This window comes from Acomys russatus, chromosome 19 (assembly GCF_903995435.1).
Source record: "Acomys russatus chromosome 19, mAcoRus1.1, whole genome shotgun sequence".
Classification (NCBI taxonomy): Eukaryota; Metazoa; Chordata; class Mammalia; order Rodentia; family Muridae; genus Acomys; species Acomys russatus.
In genome coordinates, this window is record NC_067155.1 from 7,172,794 (window position 1) to 7,198,253 (window position 25,460).

At 52.5% G+C, this 25,460-nt stretch overlaps 2 protein-coding genes across 5 annotated transcripts in view; one reads left to right on the forward strand and one right to left on the reverse strand.

The window, feature by feature from the left end:
• Positions 1 to 2,310: 2,310 nt before the first annotated feature.
• Positions 2,311 to 23,925, reverse strand: Ppp1r12c (protein phosphatase 1 regulatory subunit 12C). Of its 2 annotated transcripts, none has more exons than XM_051162280.1 (22): positions 23,584 to 23,925; positions 19,822 to 19,952; positions 19,623 to 19,741; positions 11,209 to 11,368; positions 7,732 to 7,876; positions 7,568 to 7,642; positions 6,563 to 6,636; positions 6,361 to 6,488; positions 6,171 to 6,244; positions 5,793 to 5,945; positions 5,633 to 5,700; positions 4,838 to 4,969; positions 4,540 to 4,630; positions 4,242 to 4,325; positions 4,111 to 4,171; positions 3,889 to 3,971; positions 3,758 to 3,798; positions 3,576 to 3,678; positions 3,373 to 3,477; positions 3,175 to 3,225; positions 3,033 to 3,083; positions 2,311 to 2,953 (listed from the first exon to the last, which is right to left on the reverse strand). In XM_051162280.1, exons 1-22 carry the CDS (start codon positions 23,908 to 23,910, stop codon positions 2,867 to 2,869), a joined length of 2,343 nt encoding a protein of 780 aa, XP_051018237.1. In that variant the 5' UTR covers positions 23,911 to 23,925; the 3' UTR covers positions 2,311 to 2,866. The 2 variants fall into 2 exon arrangements, with proteins under 2 accessions (XP_051018237.1, XP_051018236.1); XM_051162279.1 differs by having other exon boundaries at positions 3,889 to 3,974.
• Rpl28 (ribosomal protein L28) overlaps positions 23,864 to 25,460 on the forward strand; it is a 249,835-nt gene continuing 248,238 nt past the window's right edge. Inside the window, exon 1 of one of the 3 annotated variants that reach the window (XM_051162295.1) lies at positions 23,864 to 23,872. The gene's annotated coding sequence lies outside the window, so the exon portion shown is untranslated. Of the gene's footprint in view, positions 23,876 to 25,460 lie in introns of all 3 variants that reach the window. The other 2 variants (XM_051162297.1, XM_051162292.1) reach the window with 2 other exon arrangements.

Sequence of the window (25,460 nt, forward strand, 5' to 3'; positions counted from 1 at the left end):
GCCCTCCTCACTCGCTGGCTACCAAGGAGCCAGGAATCTGGAAGGGCCACACATTTTCTCTCCATAAACCTGGAGATTCCAACCCAGGCTTTCTCCTATTCACTCGTCGATTATTGCGCTAGGCCCACCTACAATCTCTGTCTTGTTCAAAACCCTACCCTGGCTCCTCACTGTTCTTTCTCAGTCCTGTCATTTGGCGTAAGAGGCCTTAGGTTTTTCTTTCAAACGCACAAGGTGTCTCCACCCACCCTCCCTTTTTTGGCCCAGCCCCTTCAATCACAGGCATTTCCCATTTACTGCCTCAGCTAATTGGAGTAGGTACCCTCCTCTTGGCTCAGCTCACCTACACACTGTAGACGCCTCTGCCAGCCTCTAAGGATAGCGCTGTGGAGAGCTGGGTGCTCACTAGGCATGCTACATACACTAGGGTCTTCCTGTCTCAACAACGTTCCCCCTGCAACTTGTCGGGGCTATTTAGACAGCTGATAAGAGATGAATTTCTCATTCAGACTAGGTATCTCCAAGGTCTGTCTTTTCCAGAGTGGCTCTTCTTTCTGTATCCCTGAAATACACTTCCAAGAGTCCCACTGGTGTGGTCATTCTCCGGTCCCAGAGCAGTTCACACTCAAATCCGACCCAGAAGAGTTAGCCTTGGGCTGACGGCAAGTCACTAGACCACCTTCCTGCGGGAACATGAGCCGCTACAGATCTCCAATATACCTGACTTCCCTGTCCACTCCTCAAACATGTCCCTTGGCTACTCCTGACACGTGGGATAAAACCTAACTCCAGCATGACAGCTGATGGCCTATGACCGCTCCAGGGTCAGGGCCCCCTGCCTGCCTCTTCAGGGCTCCAGGCATTGGGGCCAGGGCCACCACTCCTTATGTTAGGTTATTTGGTTTTGTTGCAGACAGTCTGGCTATAGCCTCAAATGCTCTCCATCCTCCAGTTTCAGTTTCCTGCTGCTGGGATTACTGACAGATGCCCCACTGCCATCCTCTTTTCTAAAAGAGAAACCAAAACTGCAAGCAGTTGCCCAAACAGTTTTGACTGCTGCAGTGAGCTCCCGGGCTGCAGGCTGAAATGCCGGCAGGAACCAGCTGGCTTGCTGGGACATCAGATGCCTGTAGGTCTCTGGTCTGGAATCTGATCGTTTCTGTCTGCTCATCCTGACCTCACCCTTTGTTGACCACCCTGTCACTCCTCTCATCCACATCAGTGTACAGCCAGAGGGACCTGCTACAACTCAAATCAGATGGTAATCTGGTAGCCAGACCTCCCACCTCAGAGTTCAAGTCCTTGCACAAAGCCATCACCTCAACACTAACCTTTGCTACCTCCTTTCAGCCCCAAGTTTCTTCCTGCACCTTAGCATGCGAGACCTGCTCTACCTCATGCAAAATACGCTTCCTTCAGCCATAGGCCTCACTCTGCCACCTTCTAGTATCTGTGTTGCCTGCTATCATAAACACCACATACAAACACACGAGAAGCACACCATGTATAGCCCACATCCACATCAGCCATATCACACACATGCACAGTCCACCCCAGACAGCACCCACACACTGCCCTCTACCCCTTCTCTGCTTTCTCCACAGCACTGATGCTGAAATCCATACATTAGCTACCTCCCTCCTACAGTGTGCACTGGCTCCTGGCCCAAGTTCTTCACTCCTGTGACAACAGAGAGCCCAGCTGGTAGTATGGGCAGTCACTCTTAATTCTAAGGATGGAGGCCCCATGCTTCTCAAGACTGGCTTCTTGGTGAGTGCCTGTAATCCCAGCAATCAGGAGGCAGAGGCAGGAGGATCTCTGTGAGTTCAAGGCCAGCCTAGTCTACAAAGTGAGTCCAAGACAGCCAGGACTACACAGAGACACAGCGAAACCCTGTCTCAAAAAACTTAAAAAAAAAAAAAAAAGAAAGAAAAAAAAGACAGACAGACTGGCTCCTGCTCTGTTCCAGTTGTGTAGCCATGAAGGGAAGGACTACCTGCCATCACTTATTCCTTTCCCAGAGAAGCTAAGCTTGCAGATTTTTCCATGTGAACCATCCCACATCTTCTATGTCAACCACCAACTCCACTCCTTTCAGAGGAACTGAGCGCCCCAACCCCACATCAGAGCCACAGCTTCCTTCTGACCCTTCCCACCTGGTCCAGCTCCTCACTTTAGCAAGGTTGCCTCCCTACAACTGTGAGCACGCTCCGAGCCACCCCCTGCACCCATCAGAATGGACCAGTGGTTTAGTCAGCCTGAGCACACAAGCAGGAAACAGCACCCCACACCCAGCAGGAGACCAAGTCGCTGAGTGGCAATGTCACGACTTTATTTGTGGTGCCTGTGCTTTGTCTCAAAAATACCTTCTCCCCCTCCCCAGACAATGGGTGGGGAGGAGGCAGCAAAAATAGAAGACATCCCTCCCTATTGCACATGGACCCTATATACAGGCCCACCTGGCAAAGGCCAGTGGGACTCTTGGCACATTCCTGGATCCCTGCTGGGGAGGGGAGGGGTGCTGGGGAGCATCACACGTGAGGTGGGACCCGGGGGCAACCACTCTGCTCCTGGATTCTGATCACTGTGTTTCTTGGTCCTTGCTTCCTTCTTGGTCCCATCGCTGGTGCTTGTCCACTCTCAGCAACATCTCCCTATCTGGCTCAGCTTCCCACCTCCATCCTGGCCTCAGAGGGCTCCCTCTTGGTTCCTGGGGTCTCTGTGCTCTCCTCCCGGTTCTGAGATCCCGAGAGGTTATGGCTTCTCAGCAACTTCCCCCGGAGCCCTGTCACTCATGTTCACTCGGGGAAAGGGGTGCGTGTGTCGGAAGCAGCTGTATAAATATGGTGCGGGAACTCCTCCAGAGTCACTTGGATAGTTTGCTAATGACGCGGATCAGTGCTGCATTCTCATCCTTGAGCCTCTGGTTGTCAGCCCGGAGGTCAGACAGGGCCTAGGACACAGGGTGGAGTCAGGTGGCCAGTGCTGGGCAGGGCGTGCTCCGGCCACTGCCCATCACAAGCCCTGGTTACCTTCAGCTCCTCCTCCAGCTCTGCTGCCTTGCGCTCTAGGGCCCTGCGCTCCTGCAAGGCATTAGGAAGGCTCAGAGCAGGGAAGGGCAGGGGACAGGGTAAGGCTGGGACACCGCAGGCCCACCCCAGCAGCCCAACTCACAAATCTCTCCAGCTCCAGGAGGGCGGGCCTCTCAGCAAAGCGTTCCTGCCGCTGCAGAGGACAGAGACCTGGTCAGTAGCTACCTCCTTATTCCACTAGTCCAGCCAGAGTCCTGTCCCCAAGGGATGGAAGCTCCAGCCGGAGCCAGGCACCTCACCACTGGAGCTCTGCCACTCACTAATCCCAACACATCTGTACCTGCGTGGCCCGCTCCAGCTCCACCTTGAGTTGAGCCAGCCGCAGGGTAGTCTCCGTCAGGGCCTCACGAAGCCTTTCGTTCTCTCTGCGAAGCTCCGTGTACAGCTGAGAACACAGAGGGCAGATGGCTCAGGAGGGGCAGGGAAAGGGCTGGATGTGAAACCCAAACAGGGGAGGATGGGGCATGGGGTGGGATGCGGCACCTTCCGGAAGCCTCCATCAGGCTCTTCCTGTTCCTGCTTGGATTCTAGATTGAGCTCCCTCTGTGAGCGCTGCCTGCGGACCGTGGGGCCGCCATCCACAGTGCTGGACAGAAGGGATGCGCCTTAGGGACCCAGCTCTGCCCCAGAGATATGCCCCAGCTCCCAAGCATGATCCAGCCTACCTGCACTCTGGGCTTCGGTCCGCAGGCCCCGCCTCCTCCCCCTGCAGAACAGTCCCAAGAGTTTAGTCTCCTCCCACTGTCCAGACCTGCCCTCCCTCCAGCCCGCCTACCCTCCACACAAGTGTCCTCACCTCTGCAGGCCCCCTCCGCTCATGGCCGACTTTTCGGTGCTCCCTGGCCGCCTGTGGTCCCTGGCCCTGCCCGTCGGGCGCCTCTGCTGGGGAATTGGCGGGAATCAGCCCTTGTCTACTGTGCAGGGAACTGACTGGTTTAGTCCCCCAGTTAACAAAAAGACTTTATGGGAGAGATAGGATGGCTCCCTGGAGAACTACTTCCCCAAAAGCAGACCTCACCTCTCTGGGCAGGGCCCTCAGCGTTCTCCACTCCAGGGACCCGAGGTCTCCGAGCAGGGTCCTGCCAGGAAGAAGCAGTCAGAAACATGGAGATGGGTTCCACCCACACCACTACACCTAACCTTGCTCACCAGGCTGGGCAGGACAGGCTGCTCTGGCTCTGGGGCCTTCCCCGCCACCTTCTCTGCTTCCTTCAAGTCTGTCAAAGTCACACCCTAGCAGAAAGAACATAGTCAGAGAAAAAGGCCTACACCAACAGGATTCCAGTTCGGGTCTCCAACCTTTCACCCCCATACTCAAAAGCACAGACCCCAGCCTGCTCCCTCAGACCCAAGAGCACAAGTCCCAGCCTCTCCCCTCAGACCCAAGAATACAAGTCCCAGCCTCCTCTCTCAGACCCAAGAGCACAAAGCCATCCCAACCCCACACCTGTGTGGACCTCCGAGACTGTCGCATAAGGCGGGAGCGAGCCTTCCGCTGAGACTCAGACTCCTCATCACGCACAGGCATCTGGTAGGACCTGAGTGGAGAACTGTTATATGAGAGAGTGTCCTGTCCCTTGGGTGCCGTCACACCCATGAATGACATTTAAGAAGGGCATGCATTCTGGCAGAGAGCCTCTCAATTCCCATAGACCCTGGACAAACAGTACGCCAGGAGCAGACCCAGGGCCCTGGAGACACCCAAACACCGCCGCCTGAGTGCTGTTTTCCCCTATCCCCTTTACCTCCGACGATCCCTGGAGTCGGCCAGGGGCGCCGCAGAGGCTGCGAGGACATTTGGCTTCACAGGGGATCCAGGCTCCCTCCTAGAGGGTGGAGCGGAGTGGTCCAAAGAAGGAGGCGTGGCAGCCTCACACCTGCATGGATTCATTCATCAGCAAATATTCCACACGCCTGCCGTCTGTGGCAGGCATGGGAGAGACCACAGAGAGTAAACTAGTCATCACTGCTCAACAGGGTCAATTCTGGGCAAAACAAACAAAACGCAAACAGCAGCCAAAAAGACAAGTCTGGAGCATGGGAGAAAGGTGCTTGGAGAAAATAAAGAGAACAAGCCGGGGCCACGTACTGTGCCAGTACTAGCAAGGCAGGCCTGGCAGGCCCCAGGGGAAAAGTGGCATATAAGCAGACACAAAGAGCTGAGAAGAGGAGAGATGGCTCAGCAGTTAAGAGCACAGCCTGCTGTTCCAGAGGTCCTGAGTTCAATTCACAACAACCACATGGTGGCTCACAACTATCTATAATAAGATCCAGTGCCCTCTTCTGGCCTGCAGATGTATATGCAAGCAGAACACTGTATGCATACATAATAAATAAATAAATAAATAAATAAATAAAAAGAACAGCTGAGAAAGAGCCCTATAGATTCTACACTAGTGCAAAAGCCCTGAGGCAGACAGACCATAGTGGCCTGGGAGTTTCACAGTGAGCATTTATTTGATACACCCTAAAGATTTTCTCAGGATCTCAACTACCAGGATAACATAGACCTGCCCCCTTGCCCTGGCCCGGGTACTTACAGGGTAAAGGGCTCTGGCACTTTCTGGGCAGGGGTAGGGGTTATTCTGGCAAGACGGGGCTCCCTGGCCTGTAGAGACAAGAGAGAAATAAGAGGTACTCTCTGCCCCAAGGCAGGAGCCTTCCCGCCCCCCACCCCCTGCCCCACTTTACGACACATACCTGAGTGGAGGCCCTTTCAAGGACCGAGGAAGAGGCTGAACGCTGCAGACCAAGAACTACCTCTGTACCCCTCCTTTCTGAGGGACCCAGGGCACTAGAGCTCCCTGTCTTCTGGAGACCAAAGCGCCTGGAAAAGGGAGCCTCTTCTGGCAGCTGGGAGAAGAGGAAAGTCTCCATTACTGAGCAAAGCAACGACCCCTCTCCTGAGAACCATAGTGAATCTCAGGCAGGGCAGGTGCCACCAAGAAAACAGTTCTTTATCATCCACAGGGCCTAGGAACCAAGCCAAAAGGCCACCTTCCTGACCAGAGGCAAAGTATTTACAGCATCCCACGTACGGTCCCAAACCTCACATCTGCTCAGGGTGCTCAGACTCACCACGGGGCTCTTGGGGCTGGAGGACACAGGGGAAGACACACCATTGAGGGCTCTTGGTTCCACAGGCGGGTGCTCTGTGGCACAGGAGTAGAAAAAGAATGCCATAGGAGACGCCAGCTGCCTTTGATAGTTGGGAGTCACAGAAATTCAGGCGCGTCCCCCTCCCAGGCCCAGGGTCTAGTGTCCCTACCAGCTGGGGCTTCTTCTCCCTCATCCTCATCCCGAATCAGGGGGCCCCCTGCCCCACCAGGCCGGCGCTCCTTTGACAGATCCTGCAGAGAGATCTTCTCACGGCTGCTCAAACGACACACAGAGCTCCTAGGGAAAGGACAGGGCATTGGTGTCCATGTCTGGTGCTGAATCCAACCCACCCCAAGCCTGGCATTGCATACCTTCTGTGCTTGCTGTTTGACGGCACCTGTGGCTCCTGGCCTCGGCTCTGAGATGCTGCCTTTTGGTTCCGAAGCTACAAGGATGGAAGGGGGCAACTGGGGAGGGCCAGAGAGCACAATCCCTCCTGGATCTCCTGGCTGGCCCCTCTCTGTGCCACCTCCCCACCTTGATGGCCGTCAGGCATAAGTGGGTAGTCACACTTTATGCAGGTCCTGCAAACATTGGGAACTCAGTGTCCTGGCAGCATACCATATCTGGAGCTTATCCAAGCTCTCCCAGGCTTGGCCTTGTCCAACTGTCACTGGCCTGCAGTCTTATCCCAGAGGGCTGCTTCTACTCCCTGGGGCAAGCCACTTACTCACACCTCCTCCCTACCCTTCAGTACATGTAGGATGCTGGTCAGCTGTTAGCATCACAGGCCAGGGCAGGTGGCTGTCTCCTTTACGGTTATCACAGACAAGTTCTCAGCTCAATGACAGTAGCCATCATCCCAGACTAAATAAAGTCTGTTGTTATAAGTCCATGTCTTGTCACAGCAGCACTCTACCAGAAATGCCATTTGCCCATACCCTCCTTGCATCTCCGTGTGCCACAGGACTCATCTGTGGAGAATTCTCAATGGTTCCTCCTGGCTGGCTCCCACAATGCCTGGGCCACCTCACTAAATACAGGAATTGCAGCCCATGCCATCTGCCTAAACCCACATCCATGGTCCCTTCACTCTGCATTTTCCTAGGAAAGTGCTAACTAGAGACATCAGGGAGGGCAGGTCCAACTTGTGTCACGCTGTCTCCCCAGCAAGCAGGCTGAAACTCTGGGCACAGCCTCATCTCCTCCATGTACCCAGAGGTGCCCCTCTCACAGACTTCCACCAGAGCTGAGATAGGAAGGAACAGCAGGTCCCAGGACTGAGGGTGTCAAGGGACAAAGGATGTCAGGCCTCCCAGTTACTGTTACCTCCTCAGAGCTGCCAAGTAAAGAGGCAAACTAGAGTCGAGACTCACGTCCTCCTGTTTCTGGGCTAGTTCCTCCAAAAGATTCATCACTTCCTCATCAGCCAGGTCACAGGGACGCTGCCCCTGAGTGGGGAAGGAGGTAGATGATGATGATGATGATGATGTAAGGGCTTCTCTCCCTACCCTGCCCCACCACCTGACATGGCCCTCACCGCATGGGTCAGCGAATCCATGCCCCCGCCATGCTCAGCCAGTAGACGACAGGCGTCCTCCACACCCCAGTGGGCTGCTGCGTGCAAGGGTGTCCAGCCATCTCCATCCCGGAGCTCTGTGTCGTAGCCAGCTTGGAGTAGCAGCCTAAGGGACAGGGAGGCTAGGGTCAAGGGTCAAGCTAGGCCAATGGCTGATTTCAAACTCTATGCTGTGGCTACAGTACTACTGATCAATACAAAAGCACTGCTGGGTTTGCTGGCAGCCAGCCCTCCCTTGGACAAGCAGCTACAAATCAAACCTGCAGGAGGCTCCTCATACCACAGGGAAACCACTTTTCAAGACCCCCAGGTTAAAGACTTGGAACAGGGGTGAGAGGTGATGAGGTAGGTGCAAGACTCCCCCACTAAGCCAAGCCCATAAAGAGACTGCATAATTCTGGGACCAAGCTGTTTGAGAATACTGGTTCTCGTTCTCTCTCTCTCTCTCTCTCTCTCCCTCTCTCTCTCTCTCTCTCTCTCTCCCTCCCTCCCTCCCTCCCTCCCCCCCCCTCACACACACACACACACACACACACACACACAGCTAGGAGCATCATCACTGGAACCCTAACTTACAAATAGAGATGGGCAGCATCAGGGGGTGGGGGCTAAAGAAGCTGCTCAACATCCCACCACATGCAGGACAGCCCCACCACAGAATGACCAGATCCAAGACATCAGAACACCGGATCTCAAAGAGCCTGCCTTAGCCAATGACGTTCCAGGAAGTAACACCAGGGAGCTCTCCAAATTCAGCATGGAGCAAGGTGCTTTGTTTTGTTCTGTTTTGTTTTGGGTGTGAAGGGTAGAGAGTTTTGAGCAGAGTTTCTCTGTGTAATGCTGGCTGTCCAGGAACTCACTCTGTAGACCAGGCTGGCCTCGCACTCACAGAGATCTGCCAGCCTCTGCCTCCTGGGTGTTGGGATTAAAGGTGTGTGCCACCACTGCCTGGCTGCAAGGCCTCTTTTGAAAGAAGTAGGGTGAGGTCCTATGTCAGTTAGCAGGGCCTCAAGCATAGGGAGGCGGAGATACTCAGCAGACTGCAAAGGCACTAGATCCTATCTACTAAGACCCTCGTACTTCCCAAGACTCCCTGCTTCCCTGTCCCAGGGCATGCTGGGCTTCTTCCTATACTCCCCCATGCTGCGGCTAGTGTCAGGACTAGCCGTGTTCCCCGATGGTCAGTATCCTAAGAGCCCGCAGCATGCCACCCAGTCACACCCCCTGATCCGTCAGCACTTCCTCACCCAGCAGGCCCTCCCTATTATACGCTATTTATATCCTTCAAGGCCAAGGTTTTCTTTTTATAAACTTAAAAGTCTTATTTGCTGTTATTGTATGTGTGTATGATGTGTATGTGAGTACACACGCCACAGCATGTATGATAATCAGAGGACAATATCCACCACCAGTTCCCAGGACTAGTCGCCAGGCTCTTGTGTGGCAAGCTCTTTTACCCCCTGAGCCATCTCACTGGTCTTGAAGCCAAGGTTTTCAACTGGACCTTGCTACACCCCCAGACGACTGTGGCAGTGTGCAAGGCCATCTTACAACTAGGTCAGGGGTGCTCTGGCACCTGGTGGGCCTCAATGGACAGGACAGAACAGAATGACTCAGCCCATTGGGTCTCATTGTTGCCTATGATGGCACATATCTGAAATGCCAGGGAGACTAAGAGGGTAGGCAGTTTGAGACCAGCCCAGGAGGTTAGCACTAACAGACATCAAGTAAATGTTTACCTCTACTTCAGTGAGGAGAATAAATAACAGAGTACCACAAACGCAGTAACAGACAAGTGTAAACACGAACCCACACAAGGAGGCTGAGGCAGGACACCTGTGAGTTCGAGGCCAGACTACACTATATATATATATCAATCATCAAGCTAGTCAGGACTACACAGCAAGACCCTGTCTCAATTTCTTTAAAAGAAGAAGGAGGAGGAGGAGGAGGAGGAGGAGGAGGAGGAGAAGAAACAACTATGGGGGAGGGAGGACAAGCAGGTGGCGCTCACCTCTAATCCCAGAGGGAGGTGAAGGAAGAAAGATCAGAAATTCAAGACTAATGAACTGGAGGCTATCCTTGACCAACATGAGGTATTGACTGAAAAGACCAAATAAACACAATAGTTGTAACCAGTGAATTTTTCCCCAGGCCTGGGACTGGAACCCAGAAGCACATGGTGGGCACGTGCTGCAGCACTAAGTCACACCCCCAGCCCCTCACAGGCAGGCTCTAGGTAAGCAGCTGATGAGATGGCCTGCGCCCACAGCCAATAGATATTGCTGAGCCCTGGTGCTTCCGTGCTGTGACAAGAGAAGAGGCGGTCCATAAGCATCAACACTTTCTCCACTTTAGAGCCCCCAGGAACAGCCCCCATCCACTTAAAAACTGAGTGGACATGGCAGCACAGCTATAATTCCAAGAGGCAGAAGGCAGAGACAGGAAAACCTCAGAGGGAGATGGCCAGCTAAACATGCCAAAAAGGTAAGCGCAGAGTTCAGCCAGAGACCCTGTCTCAGGATGTAAGGTGTGCGCCCACACACATGCACATCATACAACCATTAGCCAGGCACAAGGCTGTGTGAAAACAAATCTAGTCTTCCTTGATGAGAATTGGGTAAATGGAACACAGGCATTAAGAGGTGCACACATCTCTGGAATGTTCTCCTGCAAAGGAACAGACACTTGCTCCCTCTGCCTCTGCTTCTCGTTGACCTCGCATGGAGATATAATGACACGTGAGGCAAGTCACAGTGGCTCACATGCACACATGGGAGGCATGTCTGGAAAGGGATGGGTTCGGGGCTCAACCTCAGCCCTGGGACTCATCACGAAGCCTCTCCCTCAGGAGCAGAACTGTACAGACAGGCTGTAAGGCTGGGGGTGCTGTGAGGTGTTAAATCCTGCCAGTATGAAAAGCAGAGAGGCGTAGAGGTTCACCTGATCCTATGATCTGGGGTTCACAGGATCCCTCTGAGGCACTAGCCTCAAACTCAGCATGTAGACAAGCTGGCCTCAGAATCCCAGTAATCCTCCTGCCGCTACTTCTCAGGGCTATGATCACAGTGCAACCATCACGTCAGGCATTTTCCTTTCCTTCTTTTTTTTTCTTGAGACAAGGTCTTGCTATAAAGCCTGGGCTAGCCTAGAACTCACAGCAATCTTTCCTTGACCTCCTAAGTATACTAAGGCATGTACCACCATGCTGGTTTAACAACATTTTTTAAAGGTTGATTTATTTTTATGTGTATGAATGTTTTGCCTACATGTATGTTTGTAAACATACACACACGCATGTAATAAATTACTTTTTAAGCCTCTTGAGCACAACTAGAGAAAGGGAAATGCTTCATTTTAGGTGTGTACACTACAAGAAAAGGACAAAAACCACCAAGAAGCTTCAAGATACAAAACACACACTCTGGCCTAACTTACCTCATCACCTCGATGTAGCCCTTGGCAGCAGCCACGTGCAGGGCAGAGGCTCCAGTCCGGGGATGCCGGGCCTCTGGCATGGCACCCCCATTCAGCCAGCACCTGGTGTCATGAAGCAGCAGTTCTTCTTCAGCCCGCTTGGCTGCCTCAACATCCACACCTGGGAGCAAGAGGAGAAGGTGACAGGTGGGTTCATACAAGATGTTCTAGGAAACCTAGGCCACAGTCTCCAGTGGGCACAGCTTCGCCCCACGACTTGTCAAGTCTCTGTCATCCAGCTGCCTGCTTGGACTCAGGAGGCCTGCTCTGACCCAGTGTCTCCCAACTGTGCTCTCTGCAGAGCTGGGTACCACCAAGGGTACCCAGACCAGAAATGGAAACCTCAGGTCTTGACCCACATCAGTCAATAACATATTTATGGTTTTTTGTTTTTTAAATATAAACCCTCAAGTTGCCCAAGCAAACCCAACACCTGACTCCATCTAAATCTTCCTCTTCCCCCCACTACAATCCACACCCTGACCCCTTACCAGGCCCTGCCCTTGCTCAGGGTGATAAAGCAAGCAATCTGAGAACAGGCTGTGCTGTGGAGTCACTGTCTTCCTTCCTTTTCTTCTGTTTTTGGTTTGGTTTTTTAAGACAGGGTCTCTCTGTGTAGCCTTGGCTGTCCTGAACTCACTTTATAGACCGGGTTGTCCTCAAACTCACAGAGATCCACATGCTTCTGCTTCCCGAGTGCTGGGATTAAAGGCGTACGCTACCACACCTGGCATGGCCTTTTCTTTAAAAATGTGTGTATATACATGTAAGTGTTCTTTACTCTCACATGCACAGCTCCAACTTAAATGCAACCTTTATAGCACATATTTGATGAGGATCAAGATTTAAATGTCTAATGATTTCTTTCCCCTCTTTTTTATATTTCTTCCACAATATGTGTGTATACACACACACACACACACATCCTTTTTTTTTTTTTCTTTTTTTACATCCCAACAGCAGTTTCCCCTCCCTCTTCTCACAGTTAAGTTTCAAGCCAACCTGGTCTAAAGAGTCAGATTCTGTCTTTAAAAAAAATAAAAAATAAGCCGGGCGTGGTGGCGCACGCCTTTAATCCCAGCACTTGGGAGGCAGAGACAGGCGGATCGCTGTGAGTTCAAGGCCAGCCTGGTCTACAAAGTGAGTCCAGGATGGCCAAGGCTACACAGAGAAACCCTGTCTCGAAAAAACAAACAAACAAACAAAAAATAAAAAAAATAAAAATAAAAATAAAAGTAGCAGGCTGGAGAGATTGCTCATCAGTTAAGAGTACTGGCTGTTCCTCTAGAAGACCCAGGTTCAATTCCCAGAACCTACATGGCAGCTCACAAGTGTGTTTAACTCTAGTTCCCAGAGATTCATGGCACCAGGAGGAATGTGGTGCACATATCTGTTCATGCAGGCAAAATATCCATACACACAAAATAAAATTTTAAAAACAAAATATCACCGTACTTGGGAGGCAGAGGCAGGTGAGTATCTGAGTTCGAGGCCAGCCTGGACTACAGAGTGAGCTGCCCAAATTTTTCCCACCTCGCTTTAGGAACTGGGAGTACAAATATGCACCAGTGCCACCAACTTTTTACAGCAGTCCTAGAGATGGAGACCTGGGTCATAAGAGTCATGCACCTAACATTTTATTGTCTCAGCCACCTCCTCAGCTCCCCTGTTTTAAATGCACTCAATTTGAAGACTGGGTGTTGTTTTGGGTGTGTGTGTGTGTGTGTGTGTGTGTGTGTGTGTGTGTGATATAAGAGAGACAGACAGACAGACACTGACTGACTTATAATCCCAGATGGGCTTCAAACTCACTGCACAGCAGAGGATGAGCATCTGGTCTTCCTACGTCCAGGTCCGGAGTGCTGGGACTGCAGGCCTGCACCACCACATCTAGCTTACGCAGTGCTGAGGATCAAGCTGAGGGTCATGTTTACCAGGAAACTGTACCAACTAAGCCGCATGCCCAGCCTTTGTGACTCACCCTGAATTTCCCCTGGGTACCACTCGCAAAGACCTTTAGGTTCCACCTGGCTTTTAAAATAAACAAAAAAGGGACTGAAGAGATAGATGACTCAGCCATTAAAAGCTAGGCTCAAAACCAAAAAGACAAAAAAAAAAAAAAAACACACAAGGGGTAAAGTAAAGACTCACTAGCTCAAGGCCAGCTGGGACTAATAAAGCAAGATCCTATCTCAAAACACCAGCCATCAGGGTTTCGTCCAGTGGCAGTGTGCGTGCCTGGAAATAGGAGCCTCGAGTTCAGCCCTACACACAGTGTTCTGGTTTTTAGTCTCACTACACTCCCTCATAGCCAACTGCTCCCTCAACACACGTGCTGTACACTTCCACCACCATACAGCTATGAGATCCAAGAAACAGTCCTGAAAGTTGGTTAGGGGTGTCCTTCCTCATCCCAAAGCAAAACCAACTCCACACAGACATCAGCTGCAGCTTGGTGCTACCTGGCAGCAGCCGGGTCCTGGCTTGTTGCCTCCTGGTCAACCAGGACTTCCCTTGCAGTGGCGGAGTTCAAGAGCATGGCTGAAATCCACCTGCAGGGCAGTCAGAGAGAACAGGGCAGGGAAGGGCAGGACCGCCCTGGTGCTCCAGACTCCTGCTTCCTTACAGGGAGTCGCCCACAGTTCTGTCTGCTGCTGCAGGGAAGGGGAAGGGTGGAGTGCCCTTGCTTTTCTTCAAGCACAGCCAGTGTTCCTGTGCGTGCTCAAGGGTGCCCTGTGCTTTCCACACAGCCGAGGCGTGCTTGTGCTGCTCGAAGTTTTTCTTGCATGGGCTCTTTTGGGCTAGCTGATTTTGTGTGTTCCTGTGTATTATTTGTGTGTATGTCTGTATACATGTGTGCCTGGTGCCAAAGAAGGCCAGAAAGGGGGTCAGATTCCTCTGGAACTGGAGTCACAGGTGCCATGTGGCTGCTAGGAACTGGACCTGGGTCCTCCGGAGGACCTGCAAGTGCTTTTAACCACTGAGCCACTGGCCCTCCACTTGATGCCTTGAGAGTGGCTCACTCACTGCTTCAGCTAGACTGATTGGCCTGCAAGTGCCCGGGATCCCTCTACACCTGCTTCCACGCCTGCTAGGATCACAGGTGCTGGCTGGGCTTGTCTATGCGGTTGCCAGGGATCCGAACTCAGGACTTTAGTTTGTAAGGTTTCTCTCTACTCACTTAGCTACATTCCCAGTCCTGAAAATGGATGTGTGTGTGTGTGTGTGTGTGTGTGCGCGCGCGTGTGTGTGTGTGTGTGTGTGTGTGTGTGTGAATTTGCTGTAAGAAAATTTTTATTACATTTACTGGGTCAATGTCTGTGCACACATGTGAAGTCAGGGGACAGCTTGCAGGAGTCGGTGCTCTTCTTCCACCAAGTGGATCCCAGGGGCTGGAATCAGGGTTCAGGCTTAGTGGTGAGCACCTTTACCCACTGAGCCATGTCACCAGCCTGAAAATGGCATTCAGCCACATCTGGTTTTTCTCATCTTATCCCTGGCTCATTTCCCTGTATAGCAGCTGGTAAAGTCATTATAACAGGGACTGTATGCCCTGTAAGGCCTGAAATATGTACTGTCCAGCCTTCACTGGAAGTCAGCTGACCTCTCCCTGCTGGGACCACTTGCTCATAAGTCGGGGTATCATCCGCCGTCTGGTGGAGGCGCCACTCTTTCAGTCCTACCAACAATAAACACTGTGCAGCATTGCTACGCACTCACACCACCTAGGAGCACAAACGCCAGGAGAGGAGCTCAGGTCTGCAGCATCGACCTTGTCCAGCGTCTGCCGGAGCGTTCCTGCAGGCACAGCCTCCCTGTTCCTCTAGCCTGCGCCTGTAACTATCACAGTTCCCTGTGCCTGTCTCTGCATATGCCGCAGTCCGCAGCTGTCCTTCTTGGATGTCAGAAAGGGAGATCTCCAAGGCAGAGGGCTTCACTTCTCACTTTTTCACTTCTTAAGTCTCCTTCCTACCCTGTCCTCCACGGGGGCTTTGCCAAGGGCCTGGCTCTGCAGCCTGGACCACAACATAACTGCTAGGACCCAGCAGCGCCCACTCTTCCTCCTTCAGTAACCACATCCTGACTTTCCTCGCCCATATGGCGTCCGTGTGACTCTGCTCAAAGCCTAGTCACAGGGTGACAAGTCCTCCTGCACAGTGATGGACTCCAGGTCTGACATGAACTCATGTGCCACAGCATCACACAGAGAACCGTGACTCACCAAGGAGGGTCAGGATCCAGTGCTCCGGCTGGGCAGCATCGGCCTGCACTGCTGGGAGCGTAGCTAAGCACCTCAATGAAAAAGGTACCTGACACGAGGCCAAAGCAGCTGGAGGTATTAGGAATCCATCTCCAAAGACCAAATCACTAGGGCTTGAAAAGATGGCTCAGTTGGTAAAGTGCTCAGCACACAAGCATGGAAGCCTGAGTTCAACTCCCAGCACCGACGTTAAAATGCCAGGTATGGTGGTATTCCTGCAATCCCAGCCCTGGGAAGGCAGAGATGGAGGGTCTTTGCGTTCACTGACCAAACTAGCCCTGTCATCGAGCTCTAAGCTACTGAGAGACCCTGTCTCAAAACTCAAGGTGTGCAGCTGAGGAACACTCCAGGTTGGCCTCTGGCCTCCAAACATACATGCATGCATACATGCACAAACAGACATAGGAAGACCTAAAATTCTGCACACACTAAACACTAACTTTATCCTCCCACATTTTTATTACATTCATTTATTCATGTGTATGTGCAGTTATCACACGACAATTTGTGGGCTCAGTTCTCTGTTTCCACCATGTGGGTCCGCGGGATCAAACTCAGCTGTCAAGCTTGGCGGCAAGCACCTCTACCTACTGCACCACCTAGCCAGCTCCTCTTACCCACTTTTGTTTGTTTCCTTCATTGAGTCAGGGTTTCTCTGTGTGGCCCTGGCTGTCTTGGAACTCACTGTGTAGATCAGGCTGATCTCAAACTCAAAGATATACCTGCCTCTGCCTCTGCTGGGATTAAACGGATGTGGCAGGATTAAAGCCAGCACACCCAGCCCCATTCCCAGGGCTGTCAGCACCTGGACAGCACATTTGATGCTCTGTCCCTATGCACTTGGGAGCGCTACTATTTTGATTATCCTCAGTACCTCACACAAATGGAAACTGCGCACTTGTCTTTGTGTGACTGCTTGACTTCATCTAAGTCCTTAAGGTCCATCCATGTAGGTAGATGTGTCAGTGTCCTTCCTTTTAAAGACGAACAGTATGTCGTATCCATATAGAGTACATTTTCTTATCCATCCATTGATGGACTTCCTACCCTCCCTCGTACTGGAATTCACATACTAGGCCAAGTGCCACAGGCTGGACTACTAAGCCACACCCAAGCCTTAAGCTGTTGTAAATATGCCCGCAGGCAGCTTTCTCTCATTGCCCAACACCACAAAATATAAATCAGAGAAGCCAGCATGGAGGCTCAGAGCTGCAATCTCAGAGGCTGAGGCAAGACCGCCTCAAGAGCACACTGGACTACACGGTATGTTTCATAACAGCCTAGGACAACTAACTAAACACTTAGTACAATAACAGGCACTGTGGGTCTGTATCTTGGGATGCTTGTTCTGCTGTGTTGTGGTGCTGGGGATTGAACCTGGGGCCTCGCCCACGCTCAGCAAGTGCTCTATCCCTGAGTAGCATCCAGGTGCCTCACCTTTTTTTTTTTTTTAAAGATTTTATTTTTATTCTTTTTAATTGTGTGCATGTGTATCTGTGCAGGGGCAGATTCCGGTACCAGAAAAGGTCAGAGATATGAGACTCTCCCAGGTGCTGGAGTTACAATGAGCCCAGATACTGGTGTTATGAATTGAACCTGCTCCTCTGGCAAAGCAGAAAGTGCTCTCAGGGACTGAGCCACTAGCTCTCCAGGGTTTTTTGTTTGGTTGGTTGGTTTTGGGCTTTTTTGTTTGTTTGTTTGTTTGTTCGTTTAACTTTTTGAACAGAGTCTCACTAAGTTGCCCAATTCTGAACTTTGTAGTTCAGACAGACCTTGAACTCACAACCCATCAGGCCTGGCAGAATGGAGTCTGAGAATGCTGTATCACCACAGGCAGGGGGAAGGCAAAGCTGACGGCCTCACCCTAACTGACGCCTCTAAGTGGGAGAAGCTAAGGCCATAGCAACAAGCTACCTTGTGGTACCCAAGGTAGAAGGCTAGGCTGCCCCCACCTCATTGTTGGAAAGGGTAAGGCAGCAGGGCCTGATGAGGGAGGTACTTCCCCACTATCTAGGCAGAGCCTAAAACATCAGCAACATAGTCTCAAAGGGCTGAGGAGTCAGCGGGAGAAGGCAGCTCACAAAGGGAAAAACAAGGAAAGTATTGATGCCCATGTGTATGGAAGGGAGGAGAGCAGGATGAGACAGTAAAGGGCGTCTGTTTAGACTGTGCGATTTCATCTCTGCAAAATGTCCATAACAGATAGATCCCTAAAGATGGAAGACCTTAGAGGCTGCCAAGAGATGGGGTGGGTGGAAGAAGGGGGCTTCTTTTGAGGGTGACTTTTAAAAATGCTTTTGGAATAAAAGTGGTGCTGACTCTATAACTCTGTGGGCCACAGCACAACCACGAACTGAGAACTTTGAATAGGTGAACTGCTCGGTGTGTTAATTATAGCCTCAAAGGTTGCTTTATTGGGCCAGGCAGTGGTGGCGCACGCCTTTAATCTCTGCACTCAGGAGGCAAAGAGAGGCAGCTCTCTGTGAGTTTGAGGCCAGCCTGGTCTACAAAGCGAGTCCAGGACAGCCAGGGCTAACACAGAGAGAACCTGTCTTGGAAAACAAAAACAAGCAAACAAAACAAAACAAAACAAAAAAAGTTGCTTTATTATAAAACCCACTGGTGGGCTGGCGGGCCAGCGGGTTAGCTCAGCAGGCAAAGGTGCTTGCCACCAAACCTGACAACCTGAGTCCCATCCCTAGGATCCAGATGGTCCAAAGGACAAGTTGTCCTCTGACCCCCACAGAACACAAGCATTCACATGAATAATAAATTAAATAAACCCAGTTTTTAAAAAAAAAAGATTTTAGAACAGCAGCTGGAGTGCTGGCACATACATATAATCCAAGCACTCAGGAGGCTGGGGCAGGATTGTTCCAAATTCAACAGCCTGGTCTATATAGTAAGTACCAGACCAACCAGGACTGCATAACAAGACCCGATCTCAAAAATGTAAACATGGCTAAAGAGATGGGTCAGTGGTTAAGCACATTGGGTGCTCTTCCAGAACACCTAGATTCAATTCCCAGCACCCAGGGTGGTTCACAATCATCTCTTCTGGCCTGTGCAGGCAGCAGGCAGGCATGAGGAATACACACATTCATGCAGACCAAACACCCATACACATAATTTAACAATTCTGTGATAAAGCCCAGGCACTAGTCACAGTATTGAGGCAACTTTTCTATTTACCAAAATAAAATGAGAGAAAGGGAAGGGGAGGTCAGCTTGAGCACTGTTACTCCCTGCTCCACTGCAGCCCAGGGAGCCTTCCAACCTGAGCCCCCTCTCACATCCCCAAGTGACTCACAGCCACCTTGGCAAGGTGTTGAGCCCAAGTCTTTCCATCCTGGGTGGTAACATGCAGGGACAGGGAGCCAAGACTACGCTTCCCATGATCCGTGTGTTCTCTGTCCCGTCTCACCTCAACTGGGCTCTCCCCAGTGTGAACCTGAATCCTGGGTACACTGGCGCCTTATGCTGCTGAAGAGCTTGCTGTCCAATCCCCGTCCTCCCAGGCCCTGGACACTGAGCTGTCTGTGTGCTGACAGGCCGCCTCATGCAGCCCAGACTGGCCTTGCACTTACTATTCGGGGAAGCAGGACCTTGAACTCCTCCTGACCCTCCTGCTTCCAAGGCTGGGATTCTAGGCGGGTGCCACCACACCTGGCCTGCACACTAGCTTTTCAGGCAGGCAGGCTGTTGGGAACATGCACATCCCATCCAGGAAAACGAATAGGGCCAAACATGGAGATCCAAAGGGCTCCTAGTTCTCACCAAAAGAAACCAGGACACGATGGTCCTGGAAGCTCAAGGCAGAATCCACTACATGTCCAGCCATCCTTACTCCTAGACAAGCCCATGCTCACAGTCCCTCCATCCCTCAGTGCCTCAGGGCTGAAGTGAAAGATACACTCACAGCAGCTTGGGCTCTTATTTTGTGTCTGGCAGTGTCCCACTAGACCCTTGGCAACCCTGGACACAGGTACCTCCACTCCCATGTTACAGGAGAGGAAACTAAGGCACAAAGAGAGCCTGAGTCCAAGGTAATGAATGAGCCGGGCCTTTGAGCCCTGGCTCCCAGATTTGAAAGCGCTCAGTCCCACAATCCCACCTCGGCGGGTGATCTCTGCCTTGAGCAGCCCCTCCATGGCATCCGACTCAGCCAGGTCCAAAGGCAGGTCCCCGTCACTGTTGACAGCAGCGATGTTGGCCCCATGGCTCAGGAGGTACCTAGGGGCAGGGGAAGGTCAGAGCTGCCAGGCCTGAACCCAACATCAAACCCAAGCCCTGCCCTTCAACCCTCACCTCACCTGGCAATGTCCAGGTACCCACAGGAGGCGGCCACATGCAGAGGCGTCCAGCCCTCGTTGTCTGCCTGGTTCACAGTAGCACCCTGCTCCACCAGGAAGCGCACAACTTCCAGGTTCTCATCTATGCAGGCCTGAGGATGCAGACAGGCCCATCAGCTCTCCTTCCACCCAGCCAGAGCCCCAACAAGGAGACTTTTCTACAAAGGCAGGCCCAGGGACTCGGGGCCAACGAGGGGTGTGGAGAACAAAGCCGATGGCCTCCAGCATGGGTCCCAGGGGTCCTCCAGCCACCAGCCACTGGGTCACTAGTGCATGAAGAGTTCATGGGGACTAGGAACAGGCTCCAGAAGCCAGACTGAAAAAGTGGACATGGAAGAAGTGCGGCTGCCATCCCCACATGTGACTGCTGAACACATCCTGTGAGATGGAGGAGCCCCAGAGCCCAGCCATGTTCTCCCAAGGGACAGGGCACCTTGGGCAGGCACACGCCAGGGATCATCTACTGGGGAGAACCCAAGCCACAGAGGCTTAATAAAGTCCATATCCAGGTAGGTAGTGGTAGGACGCTCACCCGTCCCTGTGTTCCATCCACAGCACAGGGGGAAAGATTATCACCACAAAGAGATACACGCGGAGCACATCCCAGACACAGCACTGCGGGATGAGCCCGTTACGTTCCCCGTGCCCAGGAATCCAAGCAGACCAAGCTCTGGGTCACTGCGGGCCTGCCTTGCACAGGTTTCCTCAGAACATCTTTCCCAAACACCGCACCCCACACTACACCCCACTTCCTCACTCTTAGAACTGACAGTCGAGGAGAGGAAGGCCTCACCCTAGCCAGGACAGCACCTAGGGTTGGTCCCAATCCCCAAGGACACTGGCTGGACAATGGAACCACTGAGTCTAGGGAGGGGGTTGGGTCCAGGACTCCTGGGTCCTCATGAAAATTAACCCCCTTCTTCAAGCTCAACCATCTGGAGAAAGAGGGAAGGAAGCTACGAGGGCCAAGAGCATGAAGTCATGGAAATTTAGGCTGCAAGAGGGGGGCCACACGTGCCCTGGGAACGGGATGAACTCTGGGCTTCACTCTGGGCTCAGTTTATTTCCACCCTGTTGTCATGGTGATGGGAGGGGGGGCAAGGAGGCAGATGGGCCTTTCCCTTTCAAGGACCTGGCCGGGCACCGGCATCCATGTGAAAGATGCCTGAGGCTGGGCATGAGGGACCCAAGAATCCAGACCAACCTCCTCCTCCCTCAGACACACAACTCTGGCCAATGCTCCTTCCTTAGACCCAGGGTCCACACTTGCCCCTCCTCCCTCAGACCCATGTGTTGAGCTCCCAATCTCTCCCCTGCTCAAATCTAGGACTCTTAACTCCAAGCCCTGCCTACTCCAGATGCAACTCATAGCCATTATTGGACAAGACAGACTATTGAATAAGGGAAGAGAAAGGGGTGTCCCTGCCTTGCTGAGGTAGAGGCTGCAGCTCAGGGAACACCACTGCAGGAAGCTGATGCCTGAAGAAGGTTCAGAACTGAAAACGCAGGCCCAGGTGTAGAAATCAGGAGCCATCAGAAATCACCAGATACAGACCAAATGTCCCTGGGACTGAAACTAGCTCCAGGAACTCTCCCTGCTAAAGCCAGAGCAGTATCAGGCGGTGACATTACACTCTAAATCCCAGCTCCGTCGGCGTTCTGGCCCTGTAAACCAATTGCTCTTTTGGAATCTGCCCCCCCCCCCCCCCCCCCCCCCCCATCTTCCAAGCCTCCTGCAAAGCCCTGAAGAGTGAGTTTACAAAGGCCTCTCCATGGTGGGGGGAGAGTCTCATCTGGAAGGCTGCCTGGCAGGCCAGGCCTGACGTTACAGGTTCCTGTCAGAGGAGGTGTTCTAGTGGCCTCCAGCACACGCACAAGGGTACAGTCAGAAGGGAAAGCTGAGGAGGGCCAGGGACCTGGGTGATGTGCAAGTCTGAGCTGCTCTCCTGGGCTAGTCAAAAAACGCTGAGACCCTGAGAGGGGCCTCAGGGAAAGTGTGCCCTTCTGTGTGTGGAGGAAAATGACCCAGACAGCACTGGGAGCAAATTCCCAGGGTACACCTGCAGCGCATGCAGGCCCCCAGAAGGAGTTTTCCACATGGCACCTCTCACTATCGACAGAGGTGGTCACTGGTCCCATCCCACAGGTAAAGAAACTAAAGGACACAGAGACAAGATCCTCAAGAGATAAGAGACAAGGGATGGGCAGCCAAATTGACAATAGGACTTGTTTGGGTTTGGTTTTGTGACTAGGTCTAATGTGGCCTAGGATGGCCTCATGCTCGCTATGTAGTAAGCTGACGCTGAACTTCCAATCCTCCTACTTACCCTATCCAATCACCTGGCTTCCTGTGTGCTAGGCAAACACCCTACCAGAAGCTATATCCCAACCCAGGACGGACAGATTCTGTTTTTCCTCTACCTGGGTGTGTGAAAATTGAACCTGTCAAACATCCTCCCCTTTATTTTTCATCTCCACAGGCAAGCCAGGCTTCCCTTGCAGGGTCTCCTCTGTTTCCACCCGTAACGAAACCACCGGGATCCTAGCAAGGCGTAGAGACTACCACCCAGGAGATGGAGGTTGACATGAAAGTAAGCTGCCCACCAAAAGACTGACAGTGGACCAGCACTGAGACCAGGCGGGAGAACTGGTCATCCCAACTGTAAATAAAAGCATCCTGAATCCAGAAGAATCCAGGCAACACAAGGTGGTCTTCATTCTCTGGCACAGATCACTGGAAAAAATAATCACAGTGTCTTGGATACCCAGGGTTTTAGTGAAATAGAATCCTAGAATCCTTTAGGAGGTGATATGGATGAAGTCTAGGAGAGAGGCCATATGTTTTGAAGGATGCTGCCGAAATAAAGTCTAAGACATGACCCAAGGATAGGTGAAGTGGCCATGCCTGTGATTACAGAAATGAGGGGGCAGAGACATAAGGACCTGCATTTGAGGCTGGCCCATGCTACTTAGCTAAGGCCCTGCTTCAGGAAAAACAACAAGAGTTCTAGGCCAGCTTGGTGTACAGGGCAAGTTCCAGGACAGCCAAGGCTACACAGAGAAACCCTGTCTCAAAAAACAAAACAAAACAAAACAAAACAAGAGGAGTAGCCTCGTATCTGAAAGAGTGAATGGTTAGTAGTTTCCAGAAAGGCAAATAATGTGGACAGAGAACGAAAGGGTTGAGGAGAAACCTCTCTCTAAGAGATGGCAAGATTCCCCAAAAGGGGGATGAAGAAAGAACGGAGTTAAGATGGCATGGGAGTTGAGAGTAGGAGAAAAGATAACCATGGCATGGGATGACCCAACGGGGGAAGTGCCTATTCATTGGAACAAAATGGTATATTGCCTAAAAGGGAAAAGACCATCTCGAGGTCGCAGCGGACGACACAGGTCATGGGAAGAAGAGGGTGGCACAAGGTGAACACTCAAAAGAAGTGACCCTGAAGGACCTGGGCCTAGAGAGAATGAAACCTCAGGCCTGGGTCAGGAAAGACTGCAGCACAGCTAAGCAAGTAGCAGCCAAGAAAGGAGAAAACTGGCCAGCGTAGGCACGGAAGTTAAGTAAGCACCGCTGCAAAAGATGCACGGGAGAGAGATGACAGCACAGATGACAGAGAAGAGGCGGCCCAAAGGCAGGCGGGGTCCTCAGCGAGGTCCCTCCGAGCCGAGAATAGAGGACGCCTGCCTGGGTGGCGGAGATGCGGGGCGGGGGGCGCTGACCTGGTGCAGGGCGCTGATGCCATCGGCGTTGGTGGAGTCGAGCACGGAGCGGGCAGACGGCGGGAGTGCGGGGTCGGTCGCAGCGCCGGAGCCCGGGCCAGGGTCGGCTGCGCGAAGCATCAGGCGAGCCTCGTCCAGATCGCCGCCCGCACAGGCCGCCAGGAACTCGGCGGCGCGCTCGAAGCGGACAGTACGGGTGCGCCTCTCCCCGGGGCCCGGCTCAGCGCCCGCCCGCGCCCCCCACTGCCGGAGCTGCTCCTGCCGCCGTTCACGGGCCGCCGCCGCCGCCGCCCCCGGCCCGGCTGCCGGGCCATCCTCACCGGACATCGCGCCGGCGGCTCGCCCGCCCGCCCACCAAACCAGCGAGCGAGCGCCGGGCGACGAACAGCCGCCACCCGCCCGCCCCGGGGGCCGCCGGGAACGGCCGCGCCACAAGCACCGCCCAAAGGTTCGCCGGGCCCCACGCCCGCCCGGCGCGTGACGTCGCCGCGCCGACGCAAAGACCTCTGGGAAATGGAGTCCCGGTTGAGGCGCTTGCATAACCACCGCTTGAGGGGTGACGTCGAGGAAGGAAACCCCGCGAGGCAGGCTGGGAAGTGAAGTCCCTATTGAGGAGACTCACAGAACGAGCGCAGATAAGTTTAGAGAATGAGGCAGCAGGCAGGCCGCCTAGAAGGCTGGGAAAGGATTCTATAAGCGGAAGTTTTCGCTAGACTCGCTATATCCTGTGGCATTTAGAAATCTGGGCTGGAAGGGTTGGATGGAAACCGCCAAAAAGACATGCCTTTAATCCCAGCACTTGGGAGGCAGAAGCAAGCAAATCTCCGAGTTCAAGGCCAGCCTGGTCTACAGAGCGAGTCTCAGGACATCCAGTATTACACAGAGAAACTCTGTGTCTGCGGAGGAAACCAAGAAACAAAAAGAAAACTGCCTTAATGAGAGCATGCCCCCAGGCAATGCTAGGAATCAGGGTATCGCGACTGGACAGGCTATCCTGGAGCATGCTGGGAAATGTGTACCTTGTAAAATGACTAAACGGTGGCTTTGATGGGAGCGAGCAATAATGGCGGATAACGGATCCTGAAAGCTACAGAAATACATTTGCATACTCTTTGTGGTTTGTTTTGAGATAGGTTGGACCTCGAACTCACTTTGTAACTCAGCACGTCCTTACACTTCTGATCTTACTGCCTCGGTCTCCTAACTGCTGGGATTACAGGCGTTTCTTTTGGGTTTTGCCTGAGAATAGGCAATAAAAAATATTTACAATGAACGAATGTGCTCCCTAGGGCATCAGAAAGACCCAGCCCACAGGAAATTGAGTTCTCAAACAAGATTAAAGACTGTCACCGCCAGCCATCCGGATAACCACTCTTAACAATCTGCAATGAAGTTCCTGTGCAAAATTCGAGGAAATCAGATAAAATAGGGCAAGCTGGGAAATATAGTCTCAAGGCCACGCCTCCAGGCTTCCCCTCCAGATTTCCAGATGTACCTCAGAACCCAAGGTACTCTGGAAGTCAGTTTCCAGATCAAGAGAAAGCCTACGGTTTCTAAAGGTAATGATCCCTCAAACACACCAAGAGGAGGACTCCCAAACGTGACCACACTGACCACACGCTTTTCTTCAGCCCGCCTGGGGCTTCAGAGAAGACTATATATAATTCAGATTGTATCGTGCTCTCCTGGCATGCTGAGATTTTGTAGTCCAAAACGTGTAGCTCCACTTGGTTTGAAGGTTTTATAATAGACCCAACAGATAAGAACACCTTGCTCGGGCTGGAGAGATGGCTCAGAGGTTAAGAGCACTGGCTGTTCTTCTAGAGGTCCTCAGTTCAATTCCCAGCAACCACATGGTGGCTCACAAGCATCTATAA